The sequence below is a fragment of the Syzygium oleosum genome, unplaced genomic scaffold, assembly GCF_021117445.2.
Source record: "Syzygium oleosum isolate NSW1041296 unplaced genomic scaffold, Sole_v2.1 Sole_v2.03, whole genome shotgun sequence".
Taxonomy (NCBI): domain Eukaryota; kingdom Viridiplantae; phylum Streptophyta; class Magnoliopsida; order Myrtales; family Myrtaceae; genus Syzygium; species Syzygium oleosum.
The window spans coordinates 16,776,006-16,800,410 of record NW_026607487.1 but is presented as its reverse complement, the minus strand read 5'-3'; the positions used below and the strand labels follow the sequence as shown (position 1 = coordinate 16,800,410).

The following is a 24,405-nucleotide window of genomic DNA, read 5'->3' as shown; positions in this document are numbered from 1 at the left end:
ACGGCAAAATGGGAACCCGGGTCATCTTCGTAAATTCCTAGAGGAGGACGAGGGCAATCTCGGCAGTTTCTCGAAAGAAAAAATGAATGAATGAATGGAATAAAAAAATAAAAACAAAAAGAGAGAGTGTGGAAGCCACTTCTGAAAGCGTTTATCAGAGCCAGGTTTCGATCCTGGGACCTGTGGGTTATGGGCCCACCACGCTTCCGCTGCGCCACTCTGATTTGTTGCTTCCTTTACTCCTTAATTTTATCTATATAACTAAAATATTTAATCATTCGGTCCTTCTTCCATGCTGCATACTGACGAGTACCATATCATTTTGAAATCGTGCTCCTATTTTGATCGAGCAAGAAAGTATATTGGTGTTCCTAAAACTCATATACATAATGTAACGGATTCCCACATTTTTTGATTGGTACTATCAAATCCCTAATATGTTTAGAAAAAGTGCAATCAAATCTTTTTAGGCAAATGATATTAAAAGTTTTTCTACGGGGCACCGAAAATCTACTTAAGTGACGGTCTTAAAATTTCACTTTTACGAGGTGGGTTCGGGATCCGATCGCGTTTTCTCAATAAATGTTAGGAACTTAAAATTTAAAACTTGATTGTACTCTTTGATAAAAGTTTTAGGGCTTAGGTTTGCATTTGGGCCGGTGTAAAGGGTGCCTCTTTAAACCGTGGGTCTTTTGTTTTTTTGGCTAAAATTTAAACTGTGCGTCGGAGGCCATGTTTTCAGCCCAAAAAGAAATGATTGTGGCAGGGTAGGAAGTGAAATTGGAATAGTTGTGGGACGAAATTTATTGAAATACTAGTTTTATATCGAGTAGATTGGCTTGGACAGTGTCGTAGGAAGGAATATGCATCCGAGTGTTTGAATTTTGAAATTTTCGTCTCTCATTAATCGACTTTTTTCGCGCGTTACTGTCGTGTGGTATCGCCATTGTACAATTACCATATTGCATACCAAAAGACAATAAAAAAGGAAGAAGGAATCCAATTCCATTATCCACGTGACTTTGTGGCGAATTGAAAGATTGGTGACAAAACTAGAACTGGATAAATAAGATGTGAAATTTAGGAATTTTGTTATATCTTATACACTATTTGGTGAATCGTATTAATAGGACTGAATATTTTTGTATGCTATCATGCCCATTGTTTGGTGGAAACAATCATATCGGCGTAAATTGCAGAACTAGAAACGGTAATAATTTATAACGATTCTCTACAAAAAAAAAAACTTAAATTACACAAATAGAGACAACCTCCAATAATCAATTCATAATTAGGATAATATCTAGAGCTTTCATAGCATTCTAGAGTCGACTATGACAAAAAAATATAAACGGGTTACAACGATATCAACGAGATTAATAGATGAATGAATGATAGATCTAGCAAGAGAGAGAAAGCGCAATGATTTTGAAAACATAGTGTTTCGATTGTCTGGCTGCTTTTGTGAAATTTCAATTCGAGCTAGGGAACTATGGATGAGAAAAAGTTTTGAATCTCTTGCTGCTTTTGTAAAGCTTCCATGTGAACCAAATTGTTGCAAAGGAGAAAAAGTTTCGACTTTCTCTTTACTTTCGTGAAATTTCGGAATGAAACCAAAGAATTACGGAGGAGCCATGGAATTTCGAGGTTACAAAGGAGGAGGAGGAGAGGATAAGTTTTTTCATAAAATTAAAAAAAAAAGCTTCAGTACTATGGACATAAAAAGATTATATCCATCTTTATCCCGCATTCATACAAAGTATTTTTATTCATGTTATATTCCTCTTAATCTGGCCTTATTTCATCTTTAAAAGCAATCAAACATGGGATCTATCCTGACTTTTATCGTGTTAACAAAATATTGTTCAAACACACCTTAACACTACAACGTGCTTTTTACAGTAGGGAAAATTATCAAAATAATCATAAATCTATTGCAATTGTGCCAATTTAGTCATAAACATTTTTTTGTGCCAATTTAGTCTATCCGCCTAATTTTGGCCGGTCGGCGGCTGTTGCTATCGTGGACGCCGGCCAGCCAATGTTAACGTTGCAATTTTTAAAATATTTCTTTTCTTTTCTTTCCCTTTTTTTTTCTTTTCCTCCCTTCATCTTCAACCTCTAACCAGTCGCCAACCGGTTAGAGTCAAGGGCCGACAAGGTCAGAAAAAGAAAAAAAAAAATTAAAGTGAAAAAATTGCCACATCATCGTTGGCCAGTCGGCTGGCATCCACATCAGCACCGCCCGGCAAAAAAAAAAAAATTCAGGACTGAATTGGCACAATTGCAATAGATTCAAGACTATTTTGGTAATTTCCCCCTTTATAGTATTGCGAGGTGGAGAGTATCTTACGAGGAACACTCTGAAATTCAATTGTTTTTCGGATGTTAAATTTCATCGTAAGATACATAAAAGCAGGTGAATAAAGAGGTGGTTTAATTAATACAAACATGTAAAACTTTTTGAAATACTCGCGACATCGCGATACACTTGTCATTAATGGCGTCCAGTCGAAAACGCATAACATAAAGGGGAAGAAATTGATTTTCCTGCTTTTGGATATAAATCAAACTTCTCAATCGGATACAAGACGTCCTCGTGGATGTAAGTTACATTTCGACCAATTCGCTAAATTCGATACCACGCTCAACTACGGCAGATGAGAAGGGTCTCGACGTGTTCAATGAAAAATCACAGGGGGAACGAGTTATGTTGTTACGAACTACAAGCAACTTTGCATTCTATTTTTCGCGGCCTCGAAATCTCTATCTCACAGAAAAAAAAAAAAAAAACAACCCGATAAACATCCATTTTCCTTTCTTCACGCGGCCTTCGCTCCCGGCTCTCGTTCCTCTCTCCCTTCTCCACTCCGTCCATCCGAAAAATCACCGCTCTCCCGAGCTTCGATCGAGCGCAGGTCGTCCCCATCGACACTAGGGGGCGATTCGCGAAGGACTCACGCTCCGACCGATCAGCTAAAAAACTCCCATTCCGGAGTTCAGATTCCGGTCGGGGAACGGAGAATCCGGCCAACGACCCAATCCCGCCACTACGAAAGAACCATAAAACGAGGGAGGAGGCCGAGGCCGACGCCGTCGCCGTCTCCGTTTCCGCTTTCCACACTCCCCAAAATTGCTATCTCCAAAAATAAAAATTAAAAACAAAAAAGAGCAAAAAATAAAATAGAATAAATAAAAAGGAAATCCATTTTTCCATTTCTTTCCTTGCCCTTCTCTGTCCTTCCTTCGCCTCGGCCCTCTTTCCCCTTATTCTTCTCTTCCGCCTCTCTCGATCAAAGACCCCCCAAAAAATCCTCCCAATTTTTATTCTTCTTCTTCCATCTTCCATCTTCCATCTTCATCTTCTTCATCTTCTTCTTCTTCTTCATCACTCCCCAGGAAATCCACCAACCCTTCTCCTTCGTCTCCCTTCTCTTGCAGCTCTTCAATCGAATCGCGCGTTCCAATTGGGGGACTGTGTTCCTTCCGATTTTAGGGCTCCGCCGTCCAATCTCCCGATTAAATCCCGGCGGTCTTCCCATCCTCCCCCTCGTTCTCGCTCGGCTCGGCTGGGTGGGGATTTAGCTAGCGCTAGCGAGCGAGAGCGCGCGCGCGGCGGAGGAGGCGGCGGCGGCGGCTTCGACGTCCGGTCCGGTAGTCCGGCGGAGTAGTGGGGAGAGAGAGAGAGGGTGTGGGGGAAGAAGGATGAGCAATCCGCAGAAGAAGAGGAACTTCCAGATAGAGGCGTTCAAGCACAAGGTGGTGGTGGATCCCAAGTACGCCGACAAGACGTGGAAGATCCTGGAGCACGCCATCCACGAGATTTACAATCATAACGCCAGCGGCCTCAGCTTCGAAGAGCTCTACAGGTTCTACTCTCTCTTTCTTTTCTTTTTCTTTCTTGACGTTTCCCTCTCTCTCTCTCTCTCTCGCGGCTGTCCATTCTGGTGGTTCTGTTGTTGCGATCGTGTTTCTTGCGTCGGTTGGCGCGGCGGATGATGAGATACACGCCGTGTGCCGTCTCCGCGTCTCCGCATCTGGTGATGTTCGGTTCGCGCCTCGAGGCTCGTCAATCGGATGTGCGTATGGGTTGATTGAGCGATTTAGGCTAATCCTGGTTTGTCTTTCTTTGAGGTGGGAATTCCCTAATTAGCCAGCTCGAGCTTGACGCGTATTACGGTTTGATGAGTCTCTGTTTACTCGTCGGTGCAATATTGACTTTGATTCTGCTCGTTTTTCGCGCGATGCGCCCCCGTCTCTTTACATTAGGTATTTCGCCTCGGTTTGTTTGACCTGTGGTTGTTTTAGCTGTACTGTTGCGGGAGTACTTCTTTGGTTTATGATCTACTAATTTGCACTTTGAAAGGAGATATAGACTTGGTAGTGTTATCCTTAATTGAGTACGATGAGCGATGAAATTGGCAGTCGCTGTCCGACTCTTTGTTCCGCCTTCCCCTACGGGTTGCGGCCTTTAGACTGGATTATGAAACTCCCTTTTGTGTATTGGTCCGATGCCAATTGGTTTGGTGTTGTTCTGGTAAACAGCATCGAGGTGACGATGCATCCGCGCTCTTCCTCATTTATTATGCGTCGGTATTGAGTTGCATTGTCTGTGGGCGACGGCCGTAAAGTTGTGAGATCGTAATATTTTTTTGATGTGCCTTCTTATATAGGAACGCCTACAACATGGTTCTGCACAAGTTTGGTGAGAAACTGTACACTGGATTGGTGACGACCATGACTGCTCACCTTAAGGAAATATCGAAATCCATCGAAGATGCCCAAGGAGGTTTGTTTCTGGAGGAACTAAACAGGAAATGGAACGATCATAATAAAGCACTGCAAATGATCAGGGACATCCTCATGTACATGGATAGAACTTTCATCCAAAGTGCCCGCAAAACCCCAGTTCATGAGCTTGGGTTGATTCTTTGGAGGGATAATGTTATCTACTCCAGCAAGATCCGCACTAGGCTTCTAGATACATTGCTAGAACTAGTACTTAGAGAACGGACGGGCGAGGTCATCAATCGGGGGTTGATGAGGAACATAATTAAAATGCTGATGGATTTGGGTTCTTCAGTTTATCAAGAAGAATTCGAACAGCCATTTCTGGAGGTTTCAGCCGAGTTTTACAAAGGCGAATCCCAGAAGTTTATCGAGTGTTGTGATTGTGGTGAGTATCTGAAGAAAGCGGAGAGGCGTCTTAATGAAGAAATGGAGAGAGTAACGCACTACTTGGACGCCAAGAGTGAAGCTAAGATCACAAATGTCGTGGAGAAGGAGATGATCGCAAATCACATGCTGGCATTGGTGCACATGGAGAATTCGGGCTTGGTGAACATGCTTCTCGACGATAAGTATGAAGACTTAGGAAGGATGTACAACTTGTTTCGTCGGGTCTCCAGTGGTCTCTCAACTGTTCGAGACGTGATGACTTCTCATATAAGGGAGATTGGCAAGCAGTTAGTTACTGATCCCGAGAGGTTGAAGGACCCTGTTGAATTTGTTCAGCGGCTATTGGATGAAAAGGATAAGTATGATAAGATCATAAGCTCTGCATTTAACAACGATAAGACGTTTCAGAATGCTTTGAATTCGTCCTTTGAATATTTCATCAACTTGAATGCTCGTTCTCCCGAATTCATTTCGTTGTTTGTTGATGATAAATTACGCAAAGGCTTGAAGGGCGTCAGTGAGGAGGATGTGGAGGTTATTCTTGATAAGGTGATGATGTTGTTCCGCTACTTGCAAGAAAAGGATGTGTTTGAGAAGTATTATAAACAGCATCTGGCGAAAAGGCTTCTGTCTGGAAAAACTGTTTCTGATGATGCAGAAAGGAGTCTCATTGTTAAGCTCAAGACTGAATGTGGATATCAATTCACTTCAAAGCTAGAAGGCATGTTCACTGATATGAAAACCTCCCAAGATACGATGCAGGGGTTCTACGCAAGCCACCCCGAGCTAGGAGAGGGCCCGACATTAACCGTTCAGGTTCTAACAACAGGCTCGTGGCCTACACAACCTAGTGTGACGTGTAACTTGCCAGCTGAGATGTCGGCTCTATGTGAGAAGTTTCGCTCATATTACCTTGGGACACACACTGGTCGGAGATTGTCTTGGCAAACAAATATGGGAACTGCAGACATAAAAGCTACTTTTGGGAAAGGGCAGAAGCATGAATTGAACGTATCCACATACCAGATGTGCGTGCTGATGTTATTCAACAATTCTGACCGACTGAGCTATAAAGAGATCGAACAAGCTACAGAGATCCCTGCTTCAGACTTAAAGCGGTGCCTGCAATCTTTGGCATGCGTCAAGGGAAAGAATGTTCTAAGAAAGGAGCCTATGAGTAAAGATATCGGTGAGGATGATGCGTTCTTCGTCAATGACAAGTTTACAAGTAAGTTTTACAAGGTGAAGATAGGAACTGTTGTTGCACAGAAAGAGTCAGAACCCGAGAAACAGGAAACCCGACAAAGAGTGGAGGAGGACCGGAAGCCCCAAATTGAGGCTGCAATAGTGAGAATCATGAAATCAAGGAAGGTGTTGGATCATAATAATATAATAACAGAGGTAACGAAGCAGCTGCAGTCGAGGTTTTTGGCCAATCCCACAGAGATAAAGAAGCGGATCGAGTCTCTCATCGAGCGTGATTTCTTGGAGAGAGATAATGTGGATAGGAAGCTGTACCGCTACTTGGCTTAGATGAAATGGTTTGAGCAGATTACTTTTTCGCTTGTGGGAATGCTGGAATTGCAAATGGTTTGTACTCTATTGAGTATTGCTCAGTGGAAAAATTATTTTAAACTTCAAGAGGTTCGTTCCATTTAGTTTCAAAATTTGAATTGCTCAATTTGGTTGGACTACTTTAGCCCCCCCCCCCCCCCCCCCACTCTCTCCTCCGGCAGTAGAAAAGAAAGAAGTGCTTAGGAGAATGCATTTTCATTTCAATACTTTACTTCCTGTGACATCTAAAGCAGGTTTCAGCCCCATCTAAGAGGATAAGTTTATTGATGGATGCCTAGTTTTGCTTTTTTGCTTTGAATTGTCATTCAATTATTTGAACCCAGGTCTGAAGGAGAAGAACAACGAGAATCTGATATTCCGTCAAGAGATTTGAGTTCTCCATCTGTTCCTCTTTTGCCAAATTTGAGTTCTGCATCTCGGCGGACTATTGATCGGTTCAGGTGGGTTCTAGCAGTGCTCATTTGTGTTAATTGCTGCCGTATCTGCACTGGCCATCCCTTCTCCATGGAATTGCCCGGAGATTACTTACGGTTGATATCCTTGTTCCCAAGGAGCATGATCTTGGGCCACCCGGTCCCTAATACCCTACCAACTTTCTTAGTTAGCCTCCACACTGCTTGCCCTAATGCAGGTCCGTATAGTCTTTAGCTAAGATAAACTAAAAGAGCTGATATGAAATCGTTCCCATGTTCTGCCATTCGTACTAATAATGGCAACCGAGTCTCTGATCACAGCAATATGGAGTATTATCTGCTGCTAAATACTCGACTCCAGGCTTTGTGCTCCGTAGAGCTGGCGACATGGTCGCGAGGTAGTCAGTAACAGAGGGTAAAACTATGTCCGAAGTTGAGGATAATGCTGAATGTCTTCACAGTCGTGACTGTCGGCTGATAATAGTCGGCTTTGCGAGATAGTTGCCATGAGATGAAAACCATCATTAGTATAAGTTTTTTTTTTTTTGGTCAGAATCATTCGTATATTGACTGAACAAGAGCTGTAATTCGAGCAGAAATGAATCAGATCCTGTTAAAGTAACTCCATAGTTTGGCCTTCCTCATGGCACACGGTGCAGTCTTGACTTTAGGTTCGCTGCGTCTAACAGTATCAAAGATTCCTAACAAGCTAGTAAAATGTTTGAGCTGTATCAAAACCAAAAGGTAAAGAAACCATTTGCATATCGGTACGTTTTTTAAACATTCAAAGTTGGAATGCATATATAACACGGTACACAAACCCGAAGGCCATTTTATTCATAATCACCTATAATAAAGAGGACACCATTGCAGAAAATGTTAAAGAGCCATTGGTAGTCGGGAGTGACAGAAAGCCATATAATTTATAACAAGTCATTCCACAAAATCTCAAGCTTCCCATGCTTCTGTCACCTGTGCTCCTAAATATTTCAATTTTCGAATGACAAGATGGCCATCTCCATCATGGGAACATTTCCGCAGGCAAAAGCACAGAAAAGATTGGTAGGACTCGAACGATGTTGATGAATGATTAATTCCTTGAAATCGTTTAGACGTGAATGAGTATGCGGTTTAGTATATCTGAGAATGTCTCCACGTCTCTGCCCCACAACCTGATCAAGAAAACAATTGATGAATTCGCTAATCCATAAGCATTTATTTCATCGGTACATAAAATAAAACTGCTAACAAAGGGATAGAAAATGTTAGAGAACGATGGGTGACATAATCTTGTATTAAGTAACAGAAGGCTCACCAGCAGTCGATCCCCACAACAGCAGCACCGTGTTTGTCAGCCTTTTCATCATCCCCAATATGTACCGCTCTATTAGGTTCCACTCGAAGTTGATCTGAAAGATCATCGGGCATTATAAGGATTCCAGATGCACACCTTCTGATACCGTCGTAAGACAGAATTATTCGAGCATATACAATGCCTACGAGTTTCATGAAAGCCTAACTTCCAAGAGATTCATACAGAAAGTTGCAGAACACACATGTAGTATGGAGTAAGTACAGTTGATTAAATGACAGTAACAAAATTTCAATCTTTAAATCTATACTGCTTTTAGTACATGCAAGTTTTCATATATCCCTACGCCCAAAAGGGGTCGCCACTACCACTTGTCCCTCCCCGCCTTTCTAGATTAGCAAAAAAAACCAGGACATTCATACCCAAAAAAAGGTCTGTAGCATAGATTTAATGCTTGTATGAGTCCTACAGAAACGAAGAAGAATAGACCCCCCCGTCCATCCACACCAGAATATGGCAATCCTTGACATCCTCGAGAAGATAACATCACATGATTCAATTTTCAATTTAGACTTTTTTCTTTCGGAATAATATCATGCCAAGCAGTAGTCTGAAACCAAAAGGCAAAGAACCCAAACAAAACTAAGAGTACGAGCAGAATCATCATACTCAATACTGTCGCGCTGGCATAGTACTGCCAATGGAGCGGGGACTCTATGCAATTCATGCTGAACTGATATTCACAATGTCACTTTATAAGGCCAAAAGCAAAACAAAAGTAAAGATTTCCCTGCTGTTCAATAACATATTCAATTGCTTTAATCTCATTTTAGATAATAACTATGCTGAACTAAGACGTAATGTGATGGCAAGAAAAGGTCATACTGCAAAGTAGATTACTGAAACTGTCCAGCTAAGACTTGTGTGTGCTGTTTAAAGGTCAACAATAAAGAGGGAAACAGAAGATTAAGTAACTGTTACTCGAGATTATGAATTGTTGCTTTCATAATTTCACTAGAAATTTCAGAATGAAAACACTCCAACTAGATACATACCTAGAGCAGCTTTGAATATTCCAGGATCTGGCTTCTCATATCCAACTTCTGAGGATACAATTACAGCATCGAACCTGAAGCATCATCAACCAAATAAATGCTTACAGCAGTGCATAACCTAGTCTTAAGGACCACCCTGGTTAAATAAGTGGCTGCAAAATCAGGAGATGAACAATGTTAAATAAGCAATTGCTCACAGATCCACAATGTTTAAGTCCTTCAATAGCTTCCTCAGCCGGATGTCAAAGTTGGACACAACAGCCAACTTAACTGTAATTCCACTGACCACATTAGTGAAAGAGGCTGCAACAAATCCTGGCTAACGGTTCTTATCTTAGCAGAAGATGGAGAAGAATACTTGATGAATATGACCTCCGGCATCTTTCAGAATACTCATTGTCTCATAAGCTCCAGCAGGAAGGCGCCATGCATTACCGTCTGCATAGTACTGCGAAGCAAGTTCATTTAGATAACTCGCCCACAAGGACCAAACTTCAATATGCAAAAGAAGGTAATTCGCACACAAGGTGAAAGCTATTTAATCTACGTAGAAATCTTTCTGGTATTCCTTTCAAAAGTGAGTCAACCGGTTGTTGCCGGCAACATAATTTGAGAGTAAGCCAACCCTTTCTTGCTCAAAACAAATACAATGTGGCGTGGGTGGGCTCCATCGTTTGTCTTTCTAATATCTATTGCAGATGCTAAGAAAGAAGGGAAAGAAAAAAGAAAACATGCCGGACATTCTTGTCTCTAAAAACTTTACCTGGTAAACTTCTTCAAAATAGTCGTGATCTGCACAACCGGTAGCTTCCGACACGACAAGTCTCCAGAAGGGCCTCCCATCTCCCTGACAAACAGAACAAAATCAGTAAGTGAGAATGTATATATACACACAAGTACGAAGAAGGGTTCTCTTGGAGCAAGAGCATGTTAGAGAACCTGGGCAAAAGGAGAAAACAAATTCAAATGCACAGCTCATCGGAAAACATAACTACATGTACACCTGGTAACGAAGCTTCTCCGGCCAGGGAGCGGAAAACGCCCTCTTGAATCCTCGTTTGATATCGGCAGGCGTCGCAGTAAGACCTGCGAAGCGAACATAATCATACGCATTCTTACCTAAAAACTGAAGACTACAATTAAGCACAATCTGCCGACATTCCTAAAAACCCGAGAGAAACATTTCGCCGGACATTATCGGAAATTCAGCACACGAACGCGCGCGCCCGCGGCAAGCCACGCACGTAATCATCAGCGAGGGAAAGGAAAAGACGAGAGCGCGAGCCGGCGAGGACGACGAAGCCGAGAGGAAACCGACCGTATTTGGCTCCGATGGAGGCGTACGTCTCCTCCACCGGCTTCGCCAGCTGGAGCAGAGTGCCGCCGGCGTCGAGCAGCAGCGCGTCGTACGCTCTCCCCGCATCCCTTCCGGTCCCTGCGTCCAAAACAAGCCGCGTGAAATCGCGAAGGAGGGGAAAAGATGGAATCAAGCGCGGGGGGCGATCGAGATCGGAATCGCGACCGACGGAAGCGGAGATCGAGAGGACCGGGACCTGAATGGAGGAGCGCGGAAGGGAAGCGGACGCGCCGCCCGGAGCGACGGAGAGCGAGGCTGCGCCGAGCGGTGAAGTGGAGGAGGTTGGATCCGGTGAACTTCGCCAAGCGAGCTTCCATGCTTCTCTCTCTCTCTCTCTCTCTCTCTCGTAGTTCATGTTAAGATTTTTACGGGAAAGATTTTTTTTTTTTTTCCTTAAAAATCTTAACATAAACCTTAAAAGCTCGCTTGCCCTCTTCCCTTATTCGGCTGTTCCCTCTCTCACGCTCGCTCTTTCCCTCTCGACTCTTTGCACCTCTTTAGCAAATCACAAACCCTAATCGCGGAATGATAATCCTAAAACCCTAATCACAATGGCGCGACGCGGTGATGAGTCGGTCGGAGCGACTCGAGTGGCCGATAAGCTCTCAGCGGCTCCTCGAGCTTCTGGGTGATGGCATGGTTTTGCCAATGGGACTCTCGGATTTGCTAGATGCGCCCGGACAGCAACTCGAGTATGCGTTGATATGCTAGTCAGCCTACAAGACAGATCGAAAAAAATTCAATTGCCACTATTGGGGCTTGTAGGAGCAGAGCTGGAGGTGTCGATGCAAGGCTCAAGTAACAACAGCGACATCATCGAGGGGCTACGAATCACATCGGTGCATAGAATGGAGTAGCTTGTTGTCGCTGTTGTCCTTGGATGGACTCATGGCACGGATCCTCAATCGGCGACGACAAGGGCTGGTAATTAGTTATGAATCCACCGGTTTCATTAGACCAATCGAGAATCTGACCGGACCAGTCCCAAGACTAGGTGGTCCGATTCTCAGTTCCAAAAAATAGGGAACCGGTCCTCCTTATCCAGTTCCTATTTCCAAGGTGGGAACCGGACCGCCCAGGAATTGATCACCCTCACTTGATAGTGAGATCGGGGTTGGGTTAAATCGCAAATGTGAGGAGGCCCGTCCAGTACGGGCCAATGGCGGTGGGCTTCGGCCCATATCGTTACCCTGTTACAAAGCTCGTGACACGGGCCCGACCCATTCGATCTCGAACTCATTTTTCAGCCGTCGGATCTAAATCGCCGCGAAACGCCCCCCGTCCGCCCCGTCTCTCTCCAAACCCAAAAACCCAAACCCTAGGAGGCTATCCTCTTCTCTCTCTCTCTGCGCTAAAAGGAGGAAGCCGAGCTCGGCGAACGAGAGGAAAACCCTAGAGAGACAAGGGGGAGAGAGAGAGAGAGAGAGAAGCGGGGAGCAATGGTGCAGCGTCTCACGTACAGGAAGCGGCACAGCTACGCCACCAAGTCCAACCAGCACCGGGTCGTCAAAACCCCCGGTATTTCTTCCTCCATCCCTTCTTTCTTCTTCTTCTTCTTCTTGTTGTCGTGCTGAGATTTGATTCGTTAGTGGAGGATTTTTGGTGTTCGGAGCGTGGGTTTGAGTTTGAGTTTGTGTGGGTTTTGGTTTCTGGTGCTGCAGGCGGGAAGCTAGTGTACCAGACCACCAAGAAGAGAGCCAGCGGCCCCAAATGTCCCGTCACTGGCAAGAGGATTCAAGGGGTACGCTTTCTGATTGATTCGGGTTTTGTTGAGATTAGCGGGCATCTATGTGATGTGGAGATGTGGTGTTGTTGTGCTTTTACGTGCATGATGCTATTGGATAATTGGGTCCGCCTGCAGTCACTGTTGAATCGAGTTCGTGCTTTCGCGAGGTGTTTCTTTCTCTACTTTTGCCGAGGCGCGCAAGAGTTACGGCGACGATATCGTTGCTGCTTGAGGCCATTGATTGATGGCGAATGGGAGAAATTTCTTCTTGAAGCTGTATTTGATTGCTAATGGGGTTTGATATTGAGAGAATTGTATGTAATGGGATGAAGCGTCAAGCGTGCTGATTATACGCACTCGACATTGCTCGCTGTGGCATGTTGTCTGGTGATTGTTTACCGATCGATCGTGAGTTCCGTGGGTGATTAAATAAGTTGAGCTAGAACGATTTGAGAAGATTTCAGTGCCGATATGCGAAGTGTTTTCTGATCCCCCAGCTAAGAATTCTGGTGCAATATATATCAATTTGGTACCTTTAGGGAAAGTAACATTGCTGGAAATAATTTGCAGCCACGAGTATTTTGTGTTTTTGCTGATTGTAGTATCCATCGGTTTGTTACAATAGTATTGCTTTTCCTTTCTCACTTAAATGGCCAAGTCCAACTTTAATCGAATTGCTAGTTAAGGATGACTTGCATGTCTGACCAAACTCTTGGGAGTTGGAAGTGATCTACTGTTAAGTGAACCTAAATTTTGATCTCTCTTGTAGGTCCATTGACCGGTTTCCTATGTCGGATTGCCAGTAATAAATAGGGTTGGTTCGAGGGAGAACAGTAAATAGGTTTTCTGAGACAGTCCTATTTGTCATATTAGTAATGTGGTCTAGATGTCATTTGTTAACTTCCTGACCACTTGAAATGTGTGCTGTTGTCATCTAGCTGGCCTCACGAAGGCTTCTTTTAAGTTGTTGGAGGATTTTTTGTTTTTTTTACCCTCAGCTGAAGGGGTGGTACAAATTGAGGGAGTGTGAAGGATGATATCCAAGATATTCAATTCTCTTCACTTTACTCGCATCTGTCAGAGTCTTAACTTCTCGCTCGCTCGCTTTGAACTTTAAAGTCTTATGTTGGTAAATGATGTAGATGGTTGTGCAGTAGTCTTCATTTACTTGTGAAGTACATTATGAAGTGCATCAGCATGATACATCCTGTTTTATGTGCAGATTCCTCATTTGAGACCTGCTGAATACAAGAGGTCAAGACTCTCAAGAAATCGCCGAACTGTGAACCGTGCATATGGTGGAGTATTGTCTGGAGGAGCTGTGCGTGAGAGGTCTGTCTTTTTCACCATGTCTAGTGGATATTATGGTCGATTTTTTTTCCATGCTATGCTTAGGTAAGCACATACTGATTATAATTTGTTACGTAGGATCATTCGTGCCTTTTTGGTGGAAGAGCAAAAGATCGTGAAGAAGGTTTTGAAGATTCAGAAGGCGAAGGAAAAGCTAGCCTCTAAGAGCTGAGATTGTTATACCACAGTGCTTTTGGCACTTTGAGAGTAATTTTGGCGTTTGAATTCGTGACAGTAATGAGTTGTTGGACTTGAATTTGCCTTTTCTTAGGCTGGTTGAAACATATATCTACCGCTCCTTTCATCACTTTTTCAACAAGTCTTGACAATTTTGTGTTTCCATTTAAATGGTTGCTGATGGTAGTGAGAACATCATTTTCCTTGTTTGGCATGTAATATCAGGTCAGCCTGCGACATGTTTGTAGTGTTCGAGTTTGGATGTTGCGAAGGTATCTCTGGGGCTATTCTGTTCGTCGTCTACACTAATATCGGATGACAAACGTCCCAAAATGCAGTAGAAGTTGGGTGAGCATGCTGAATCTTCGATATTAGAGGAAGCAATCTCTAAAGATTTAGTTAAAGCAAAGATTCAATATCGATGTTTTGCATTAGGGGTGAGCAGTTTTAGGTTCCTTACAGGTTCCATATGAAACTTGGAACCTATCATCGGGTATAGGTTCCTCATTTTTTGAAACCTGGAACCTACCTGTCAGAAGCTGGAACCTGAAACCTATCCTGTCACAGGTTCCAAAGTAGGTTTTAGGGTATAATAAGTTTTTTATTTTTTTTATTTCATCAAATCGAAAATGAACGCAACAATATTGAATAAATTTGTCATTCATCAAAGAGAATACAAAAAAGACTAGTATTTATAACATTACAGTTCAAATAAATATAGCTAAAATGAGAAGTCATTACGTAAATCAATACTAGGGGTGAGCAATTTCATGTTCCGTATAGGTTCCTCATTTTTTGGAATTTGAAACCTATCCTATCAAGGTTAGAGGGTCGATTTCAGAGTCTACTCAGGTTCCACCTGTATTATTAATTGAATAATTGTAATGGATAATCACTTTTAATGACCATCACTTATTGTTATGATTAACTGGCTCTATTCAGGTTTCACCTGTATTATTAATTGAACAATTGTAATGGATAATCACCTTTAATGATCATCACTTATTGCTATGATTAACTAACCACAACTTATATTTAGACACACGAAGAATATGAAATATTAACAAGTCATAAAATAAGAGCTCAGACTAGTGGTTTTAGATTATATATTCATCATCTAACACCATGAAACACAATAGGATCACGCAAAGATATAGACAAAAAAAAAAAACACAAAAAACTTATTTATGTTTCAGGTTACAAGTTCGAGGTTCCAAATTTCACTTACTTAGAATCTACTCGTCAAAACATGTTCTCCAATTTTTGAAACTTGCAACATACTCTGTATACCTTAGAATCTGGAACCTACAAGTTCCCACTGATTAGATTTTCAGATTCCAAGGTAGAACCTAGAATCATGCTCACCCCTGTTTTGCATGCACGACTCTCTCATGGATATTTTGTAAGAGCACTGTGGAAACATTCTTGCCACTGGCGCACGTAATAATCCTGTTATGGTTCTGAAAAGAAATTTTCCACTTGGATGAAAGCGTGGAAGCCGGATCAAGAGAAATCGGATCAGAAAAGCGCGCGTAATTACCTTCATCTCTCATGTATGATCATTTTTGACAATTTCATTGTAGCATCTCCTTGGTATATATCCACGTTGACTTTTTTTTGTCAGTCAACTGGATGTTACTCGTTACATCTTGTTCCATTCATTCTATTTCTGTCGGAAGTAGATCAATCTAGATCCTATTGAAGATCTAGAATTTGAAAACAAATGCATGTACCCGGCAGAGGCCTTTGAGAAGCATGCTCATCTGCTTTGCCGGCGCACCCTTGGTGACGACTCTGGTGCAAATTTGTCGTCAGGTGTGAAAAACAAAAGTGAATTTCCGAATTCCGCTTGCCCCAAGTGATCAAACCATTTGATAGCCGATCCGCATTACACTTTCTTAAGCCTCTTCTCTCGACTCTTTGACCATGATTTTTCACCTGGATCGAGCAGTTCTCCCTATTTTCATCGAGATTTTCCTCTTCCAATATGACGACATCTTTTCTTTCTATAGCAATTTCTTCTAGCCGTTTGGGCCAAAAAAAAATATGCTTCTAATTGTATGGTATAAAAGTGGCTAAACCAAAGGAAGATCCTTCTTACTCATAAGGTCGAAAGAACTGCGAATCAAGAGCCAGGGATCAAAACTAAAGGATAAAATTTCATATGCCGGCTGAAGTTCACTGCTCCACAGAATATAGGCACAAACCTTGTCTCTCTGCCTTAACACCAAAAAAGAATGACAAAATTCGACAATAGAAAGGCAACCTTATCGAGACAGTTTAGTCTTCTACTTGCCGAGGGAGAGACAAGAAGCTGAATTAAAATGAGCTTTCCCTCTCCAGTAAATAGAAGAAAAAGTAAAAAGTCATCCTGTTCACTTCAAAGTGCAGGCATTTCATCTAATCAGCGAACCGAGTCTTATGATGGTTCATAACTAAACCCTCCTTGAACGGGAGATTCACTCTCGAGTCACCTAGCCTTGCTCACTCTCAACAGCTTACATACAGCAATCAATACATTTGAGCTGAGCAAGTGAACGAGGTCCACTTATTTCCTCCTGTCTGAAGATCAACCGAGAGCACTTCACGTAGATCTGACTACAAGGATCTAATTTCCTGCAGAAACTGTTCAAGCATCACCACCTGCAGGCAAGAACAGATCAAGTAAACTTTGCTAGGAATCTTTGCTTCCGCAACCCCATTCTACCCTTTTTTTAACTCCTTCAATTTCTGTCATTTCATTGGATGTCCTTGCTACTTTTTTACAAAGTTGACAGAGATTAATTGTTTGAAAGAATTGCCAGCTATACAGGAAATGAACCAGTTTTAGCATTTGATTGGTGAAAGAAAGATGATTTCTGAATTACACAATTGACTAGGCAGCAAATCGACCAGGGGCTAAAAAAAGCCAAAGCTAATGCAGATCCAGGAACTTAATGAACAATTACCATAAAATCATATACTCAACTCACCAGACAAGAATTTGGAGATCCCTTGGTGAACCAACATATTGACTTTGAAATCCATTCCCAATTGATGATTCACTCTAGAATGATGAGTTTATCTTCATCCAACCACAAATTCAAAATAGGGCGATGAGCCGGATATCATTTGGTGGAACCTGCCATTACAAACCAGACAGATTTACTTTTAAAACCCAGAACAGCTCTATTATAAGAAAGTATACTAACATTGGTCCGACTCCAATGTTTATTAACGCAAATTTGACAACTAATTTTCTATTGCAATTCCAACAGAGTGCTAGGGTGCATGCATAGATCCATGAACATTTTAATTTCAATGAAATTCTGGGACCTTAACAAAGTCATATACTCTGAAGGTGGAAGGACAACAATATCAGGTTTGCATTAGTCAGATCTACCTTACCAGGTAGAAACACCAGGGAAACTCAAGGTGATGCTGGAACAGGAAGCTCCCTGTGATGGAATAGCTTTACTATCGCTCTGCGCTCACAATCCTGTAGAAAAGATATTTAGTAATAATATTAAACTAGTCCAATTTATTATGTGCATGAGTTCCAATTGATACAATAGTCGACATGTGGTGGAACTTTGGGCTGATTATGCCATTAAACAGGACAACTATGTTCCACAAAATTCCTCACCATCCTGTACCTACCATTGACCCCTAAACACTGTCTGCTCATTGATGCAATTATAGATCAAGAGAAATTCCACCAAAAAAAAAAATCAAGAGAAAAGGAAGCCCTACACACAGACACGCTGTATATCGCCATATAGCTTTTTGTCACTTCATGTGTGAAGCAGAACCAAGAACAGTCGCTGGAACCAGTGTACTGGTTACATCAACTCAATGTTGTATGAGGGTGCCCTAGTAGGATTAAGACGGATTTAGGAAGTCACTATCGGCATTAAAATGAATTTAGTCTCTACCAAATTGCCAGGCTCAAAAAGTTTCACAGCCCCAGGAAATACCAAGGTGCTCTACAGCTCCCACAGAGGGTCAAGAAGCTGCGTATCTACAATTCTGGATATAAGTGTCATTTAAGGACAATAGAGCCATGACTTATTATTTCCTCAAGTCAGTGGGAGATCTCGGAAGTAGCCTCATTTCAGCTTGCAATGTTTTCCAACAGTAATGAACAGAAGCATTGCTGTTAATCATGTGTATCACAAGACACCATTCATCTGATAAAGAAGGGATTTTAAGCTCCAATCACTAGTGTTAGGGGAGAGGATGCACTGAAACAATCGTATCAAAATATATGCTTGAAAAAAAGAAGAGAAAGGTATAATCTCGAATTGCTAGCCATATACTACTTCCAAGTACATAATGGCAACTCAGATAAGTGCACAGGAATAAGAGAAGACATGCATCACCTTGAACATACGTAAATAGAACTGTCTGTCGGGATTTAATCTTCTCAATTTGAGGTAAGTGTATGCAAAGCTTAGTTGATCACGTGACGTGAATCGATCGACCTCATTGAACCAAAGACATGAAAATAAGTTTGACATTGGTGTATGGGCCCGCACAATGAAGGAGCCTTCAGGCACATCTGTAAAACAAAGATGTAATTATCGTTAGAATCAAGGGAAATGGTGGATGCAAATGTCCAAAAGGGAAAACTGCAATTGCACGCACAACTAGGAAGAGGAGTATTTGGGTCAGTGGGATCAAACTTGGTGAGGCCATCAGACTGGTAAAACAGAAACTGCTCATCAATGGCTGTGTGATTGTACTTGTTTAGGCGTTTGTTTTGGAATACCTCCTCCCAGACACAGTGACGATCATAGTGGTTTGAAATGGCATACTCTGACTTTGTCCGCCACAAAAAGTACTCGATGATAAGCATTGGATCAGTATTCAGACGCATTTTGCTGTCAAGCCATATCGAATACCTAGTGAAAAGAAAGAAGAAATTACAAGGTCGCGATTTAGAAGAACCCATAGATGCCTCCAGCTGAGAGCGCTTGAATATATAAACTATATTACCTGGAAGAAGGGAAAAGCCGATGAGGAAGGAGTTTGGGCACTTTTCCAGTTCGACGCATGTCTTTGTATGGTAAGTTCTTGACGACAATTATTTTCCATAGCCCAATATGACCTCTATCATCAGGAATATTACCTTCTGATGACAGAGTTGATAGTGTCTCCTTATCCACAAACATAACAAAGCAGACATTTTTCTTGGAATACTCAGTGATCTGCAGTATATGTGTGCGGTACATAAGATCACTCGGTAGATAGCAAGCATCTTAGATTTGCCTAGATACTTTCTTTAAAAATCTCAGATAGTTAAAATATATTGGCGATGCCAAATGGAATTATTGTTAAGCGTGCAAGTATCTATTTGCCTTAGAGATCCAAAGTTTGCACAACTCAGGCCCTAGACCTGAATATATTTCACAATTTCTGGCGAACAGCTTCCATTCGTAGATTGAGACCTCAACATTGTGCTATGACTGAATTTGCCAGAACAGGAGATAGCAACTAGAATGCAAATGTTTCATGGGAAAAGATCCCAAGTAATATTGTCAAATTTGTCTGAAACGCAAGAACTTCCACATCAGGTAGGACATTACATAAACTGAAAATATTGGATGAGGAATCCTGCCTATGCCTCATTCAATCAATGTTGACATTTACTTAAAGGTAAACTTGAAAGAACACCACTGATCATTTAAATTTTGCAGATTTAGATATTAACTCCAAACTTAAAGAACCACTAATTACAACAGAATGTCTTAACTAAAGTCGTAAATAAGTTTTGCTTTCTAGTATGTGGCAATAGAGAATCGATCAAGTATATGTACCCGCTTGCTTGTTGGCCGCCTCAGAAAATCAGAACTTCCAAAAATGCAAGAAGACACTACAACTTTACATGTATTCATATATATCTTGTCCTTTTCATCCAAATCAAATCCAGTGCTCGGGAATCTTGCTGGCCCCTTGACAAAACCACAATGAAGTTTTTGGCTTCTTGCATGAAAGGATGTCTCTCTTTCACCAAGGGTCTGATGTCCGCCAAATCTAGGGATGGAAAAACTATTTTCCTCCTTTTCAATGTAATGCAGTGAAAACTGCGTGAAATTCATGAAACTGCTGGGTTCAACTATATTGTCGACTGAGTCTGATAAAGTTATTTCACAAGGAAGATCTGAAATATCAACATAGAAAAGATGAAGGTATAAAAACAAAGTACACAGAATAAGCATGTGACAGGAAAATGAAGAAGCAATGTTCGTCTTTGCACAGGTTCAAATACAGTGCAACATTTAAATGAAGGCAGCTAACAAGCATCAAATCAAACTTAAGCTTGAAAAGTTTACAAGACTCAATCCATGATGTCAATAAAAGTGCAAAACTTCCAAAGCTGCTGAGAGTGAATCCATAGATATCAAAAGGTATTTGTTTGAGTATCTTCTGCTTTACTTAGAACAAGCAAGGGCACAGTTTAGTTTAATATGTCTGCTAACACAAGACGACGCATCGCGTCCGTTACCTAATCATGTAAAGGCCGAAGTAAGGCCTGAAATAGAGGATTAAGCAATGCGAGCAATTTACTTACGCCGCTTGCGATGCTTGGTTGTTGGTTTTTTTCCAACATCAGACCCTATGTTTGCTTCTTTTACTGCGTCTGCTTCTTTTACCGCGTCTGCTTCTTTTACTGCGTCTGCTACTTTTACTTCATAAGCAGATGAAGTTCTGCCTTCCATCTTTCCTGCATTGCGTGCCGTACTAAAGTCAAGGAAGTAATATGGACAAGAAAACAAGAAAAGCAACACCTATCACCCACCCCCCTCTTTGACCAGGAAGTGTATACGTTGTCTAATCAAATGCTGGCGGATTATGACTATAGGGGAGAGAGGATCTTATTCAGCAATAGTGAAGAATGAAGTTGATAAAGATGAGTTCTCTTGCAAACTCTACAAGCATAGCAATGGGAACAATAGCGACTATGGAAGACAATTTTAAAGTACCTACAGTAACTACAAGAGGAGTTTCATAGTTACAGACAAAGCTGCCTCATGAAACTACTTTTCGAAACACATCAACCATGAAAAGTCTCTCCAAGGTAAATCGCAAGGTTAGCCCACTGATTGGAGAAGAAACATTGGCACTTCGGTATGAATACGATGGAAAGCACATGAGTTGGAAAACGAGAATATATGAATTACAATGTGCATGAACCCCTTGTTGCCGATTACTAAATCCACTCCTCCCCCAAGAGAAAAAGGAAAACCCAACATCAAAAGGAACAAAAAGAAAGAACGAGCATGCTAGGTGTTCTATGCACTGACAAATGCCATGAGCACAAGCGTTCTTATGCGTAGATTGGTGCTCGCAAAATAACAAAGCTTGAAGCTAAACCAACTACAATCAAACCAATCTGTCGCCAACATAGATTCAACGAATGAAACAGAGTTACATCATCAGAAACTCCGGTGCAAATGTCTCACCGTGCAGGAACATGTTCAGGCCGAAAGCCACCAAGCAAAACAGGAAGATAGCGGCCAGCAGGAACGCCAAGCGCGAGAATCTCTGCTTGTAAGTCCTCCTCCCTCGACGGGCGGCTCGAAGCCCATCCCTGCCTCGCCTCAACGAACGCAGGAACGCCCCAATCACGCCCCTTCTCTCGATAAACATCTCATCACCGTGCTTATCCAGACCCATTTTCGCAAACCCTCTCCCCCAATCACGACACCGAACCTATCTCTTTCTCCCTCGCGGTTTCAGCAAATCGCAACTCCTCCTCCGTTCGGCTAACGGCTAGCTCATCGCCGTCTCCGTTCGCAGCCATTGTCCCTAACCTGCCGAATCCCGCTCGCAAGCCGTCGCGTCCCCCATCAGAATTCAGCAACGGGCGTCAGCCCTTGGGATTCACCGTTTCCGGCCTCCGCGCACCTCGATTCTTAGCTCAAATCGCCGAGCGCGTGGGAGTCGAGCTTCTTTTGCCCGGCCGACTCGCGCAAATGCAGATGACGAGCGCGAAATCGACAGCATCCGAGCCGATCGTGCGATTCCCGGTCGCCGGCGACGAGGATCGCCGGAGCTCGATAGATCTCGCGAGCCGGGCGTTCCGGGGCGGGAAAAGCGATTTGGATCCGAAATGGTTCGATTTCCTTTTCCTCTTTTGCTTATGGATTTCGTTCTTCTCTCGGTGGGTTTCCTCCTTTGCCGTTTCTGGCAACTGATGTGGGGAAGTGTTCAAATCTGAGCAACCTTTTTAGCGTTCCGCAACATGAAAAGCGTTCCTAGCGAGCACCCTTTCCTTCCACCTTCCCAAGGACGCGTGGGTCATGCACGATCGTGAGTCTTCCATTGCGCTCCCCATCTAAAGTGATCTTACGGATCGACAACTCCTTGACCGCGAAATAGGCCGCGTGGCGCATGATAAGCTGACACGTCAGGCCAGCCTTCCTTCTAAAAATTACTCCCAAAAATAATATCACAAATCGCACCATTATATCAAATCTTATCACTTCTAATTTAATTCGGGCAAATCGTACCACTCTCAGTTTAGTTTGGGCATCTAGTATTTCAAGCGGGACATACAAAATACTTCGGTACAATCACTGATTTCGATCTGCCATGACCTTATAAGCAGAGCGACATTAACTCTAGACCAGTTTGTGTGCGGGATGCCTATCTCTTCTTTAGAGATCCTCTAACGCCACTCCTACATACCAGTTGTATCATCTCTGTTGCATCAGTTAATTTACACCCCGATGTCACAAAGCTCAACTTTTTAGCTCACAGGGGTACGTGAGAATTTGGTCCGTGATATTCTCCCCTATTCAATTTCACAATGCTCTCGTTACGGACTGCTCTATTGCTTCCTTGCCTTCCGCAACCACCAATTCCACTCCCTCAAGACTTGCGTGAATGGCAAACGCTCTCCCAACATAACAAGCCAGCATGCTCCATCGCTAGCTTCCCTTGATCAAATATGTTCGTGAATCTCCAATCACTTGTGCTCTCCCTGACAAGTGTGGCGTCCTAAACCAACCGCACTTTCTTGGCAGCACCTTCTTTCGCCTAGAAGGCTTCTCGCAATCTCAGCAGATTGAGGTTTCTTTCCTTGTTGGAAACGTGGTAACGGACATCCTCGTGAGATTCACCCATTGATCCAAGAATGTTTTTCATATTCGGTGATGTCCGAACCCTTTTAGCCCGGCGATCACTCCTGCCCTCGTTGGTCCAGGTACACAGGCTTTCCCCTAATCACCCACCTATAAGAGGAGTCCTATTCTAATACCACTTATCACGGGCATTGGCTGCGGAATAGCCCATGCGGCAGTTGATGAACCAAGTATACCAAGCCGACCTTCCTTCTAAAGATTATTAATAGCATTCTTGTATCGAATTTTACTATGCCCCGTTTAGCTCGGGCATGCAGTCCCTCGAGCAAGACATACATAACACTTTAGTACAATTACTTGTCTCGTCATGCTACGATCTCATTAGGAAAGCAGCATCAGCTCATAACTAGTTTGTGAACAGAGGCTAACCTCGCCTTCAAAGATCCTCTAAAATGATATTCATTCTACTCAAGGGCTCTTAACACAAATATCCCGACGCCACTCCTATAAACCAGTTGTATCATCCCGTCTACATCGGTCTTTCTTCACTCTGATACCACAAAACTCCAGTCTTAGCTCACAAGGGCATGAGAGAATTTGGTCTGCGACATTAGGCTGCTTCGCACGGGTGTGTTTGGCTCGGCCAGATGATGAACATGTTTTAAGTTAATTGTGCGTCAAGCGCTTAAGCGGAGTTTGCGGTCACTCGCTCCTTGGCTTTAGCCCCAAAAGGAGGCCTTCCTCACCTTCTGCCTAAGCTGCGCAAGCCTATGGCCCACAACTCAAAATGAGCCTTGCGATGATGTTTCTGTCTTTGTTTGCTTACCTCCTAAAAATGAGAGGTGAGAGGCCGATTTACACCGGCTGCTGAACTCGGACTTGAAACTCTTACTAGGGCTGCTCTTGTGGTGCCTGAAGTTCTGCAACTTGTATTCCATCGTAATATGATTGGTAGTTCAAGAAGATGCTCGAATCCTGACTCACGAGTCTTGCTAGAAGAGGTTTCAAGTAGATGATAATGAAAAAGGGCGAGCATCTAGCTATGTACAGATTTTTCCTCTTTCGCAAATGTGGTAATGTACTTTGGCATAAATGTGATTTGAACCCTAAAGAGAAACAAAAAATCCCTTACGGTATGTTAGATTTGAGACCTATAAATAGGCCATGGATTGTAATATCGTAGTTAAAAATACG

The 24,405-nt window shown here is 42.6% G+C and overlaps 4 protein-coding genes and 1 non-coding gene across 8 annotated transcripts; 2 read left to right on the top strand and 3 right to left on the bottom strand.

Annotated features, from left to right (window-relative positions):
- Nucleotides 1–152: 152 nt before the first annotated feature.
- Nucleotides 153–224, bottom strand: TRNAM-CAU (transfer RNA methionine (anticodon CAU)). The gene has a single exon. It is a non-coding gene; the product is annotated as a tRNA-Met (tRNA).
- A 3,419-nt stretch (nt 225–3,643) lies between these two features.
- On the top strand, nt 3,644–6,819 carry LOC115671896 (cullin-3A). The gene is made up of 2 exons (XM_030593574.2): nt 3,644–3,869; nt 4,674–6,819. The coding sequence occupies exons 1-2, from the start codon at nt 3,706–3,708 to the stop codon at nt 6,709–6,711; spliced, it is 2,202 nt and encodes a 733-aa protein (XP_030449434.1). The 5' UTR covers nt 3,644–3,705; the 3' UTR covers nt 6,712–6,819.
- A 1,074-nt stretch (nt 6,820–7,893) lies between these two features.
- On the bottom strand, nt 7,894–11,237 carry LOC115671901 (uncharacterized). Its single transcript, XM_030593581.2, has 9 exons — nt 11,087–11,237; nt 10,852–10,968; nt 10,537–10,619; nt 10,297–10,380; nt 9,906–9,981; nt 9,731–9,803; nt 9,534–9,607; nt 8,482–8,575; nt 7,894–8,338 (listed from the first exon to the last, which is right to left on the bottom strand). Exons 1-9 carry the CDS (start codon nt 11,205–11,207, stop codon nt 8,275–8,277), a joined length of 786 nt encoding a protein of 261 aa, XP_030449441.1. The 5' UTR covers nt 11,208–11,237; the 3' UTR covers nt 7,894–8,274.
- Nucleotides 11,238–12,208: 971 nt separating this feature from the next.
- LOC115671902 (60S ribosomal protein L34) lies at nt 12,209–14,273 on the top strand. The gene is made up of 4 exons (XM_030593582.2): nt 12,209–12,408; nt 12,552–12,631; nt 13,839–13,948; nt 14,045–14,273. Exons 1-4 carry the CDS (start codon nt 12,330–12,332, stop codon nt 14,136–14,138), a joined length of 363 nt encoding a protein of 120 aa, XP_030449442.1. The 5' UTR covers nt 12,209–12,329; the 3' UTR covers nt 14,139–14,273.
- Nucleotides 14,274–16,282: 2,009 nt separating this feature from the next.
- LOC115671897 (probable hexosyltransferase MUCI70) lies at nt 16,283–22,321 on the bottom strand. 4 transcript variants are annotated; one of them, XR_008816202.1, is made up of 9 exons: nt 21,589–22,321; nt 20,697–20,849; nt 19,942–20,285; nt 19,121–19,332; nt 18,770–19,026; nt 18,505–18,683; nt 17,526–17,621; nt 17,116–17,264; nt 16,283–16,786 (listed from the first exon to the last, which is right to left on the bottom strand). XR_008816202.1 is itself a non-coding variant. In XM_056309963.1 (8 exons), exons 1-7 carry the CDS (start codon nt 21,800–21,802, stop codon nt 17,553–17,555), a joined length of 1,428 nt encoding a protein of 475 aa, XP_056165938.1. In that variant the 5' UTR covers nt 21,803–22,321; the 3' UTR covers nt 16,283–16,786; nt 17,531–17,552. The 4 variants fall into 4 exon arrangements, 1 of the variants encoding a protein (XP_056165938.1); XR_008816201.1 differs by having other exon boundaries at nt 17,531–17,621; XR_008816203.1 differs by having other exon boundaries at nt 17,116–17,207; nt 17,531–17,621.
- Between the last annotated feature and the right edge of the window lie 2,084 nt (nt 22,322–24,405).

What these genes read in the sequence shown, in the direction of transcription:
- LOC115671896 (XM_030593574.2), top strand. Translation starts at nt 3,706, where the DNA reads ATGAGCAATCCGCAGAAGAAGAGGAACTTCCAGATAGAGGCGTTCAAG. An exon ending in AGCTTCGAAGAGCTCTACAG is followed by an intron (nt 3,870 to 4,673) that starts GTTCTACTCTCT and finishes CTTCTTATATAG; the next exon opens with GAACGCCTACAACATGGTTC.
- LOC115671901 (XM_030593581.2), bottom strand. Translation starts at nt 11,207, where the DNA reads ATGGAAGCTCGCTTGGCGAAGTTCACCGGATCCAACCTCCTCCACTTC. An exon ending in AATATTCAAAGCTGCTCTAG is followed by an intron (nt 8,576 to 9,533) that starts GTATGTATCTAG and finishes ATGATCTTTCAG; the next exon opens with ATCAACTTCGAGTGGAACCT. An exon ending in GTTGTGGGGATCGACTGCTG is followed by an intron (nt 8,339 to 8,481) that starts GTGAGCCTTCTG and finishes TTTCTTGATCAG; the next exon opens with GTTGTGGGGCAGAGACGTGG.
- LOC115671902 (XM_030593582.2), top strand. Translation starts at nt 12,330, where the DNA reads ATGGTGCAGCGTCTCACGTACAGGAAGCGGCACAGCTACGCCACCAAG. An exon ending in CCGGGTCGTCAAAACCCCCG is followed by an intron (nt 12,409 to 12,551) that starts GTATTTCTTCCT and finishes CTGGTGCTGCAG; the next exon opens with GCGGGAAGCTAGTGTACCAG. An exon ending in GGAGGAGCTGTGCGTGAGAG is followed by an intron (nt 13,949 to 14,044) that starts GTCTGTCTTTTT and finishes TTTGTTACGTAG; the next exon opens with GATCATTCGTGCCTTTTTGG.
- LOC115671897 (XM_056309963.1), bottom strand. Translation starts at nt 21,802, where the DNA reads ATGGGTCTGGATAAGCACGGTGATGAGATGTTTATCGAGAGAAGGGGC. An exon ending in AACCAAGCATCGCAAGCGGC is followed by an intron (nt 20,286 to 20,696) that starts GTAAGTAAATTG and finishes TTGATATTTCAG; the next exon opens with ATCTTCCTTGTGAAATAACT. An exon ending in TCTATTTACGTATGTTCAAG is followed by an intron (nt 17,622 to 18,504) that starts GTGATGCATGTC and finishes TCTTTTCTACAG; the next exon opens with GATTGTGAGCGCAGAGCGAT.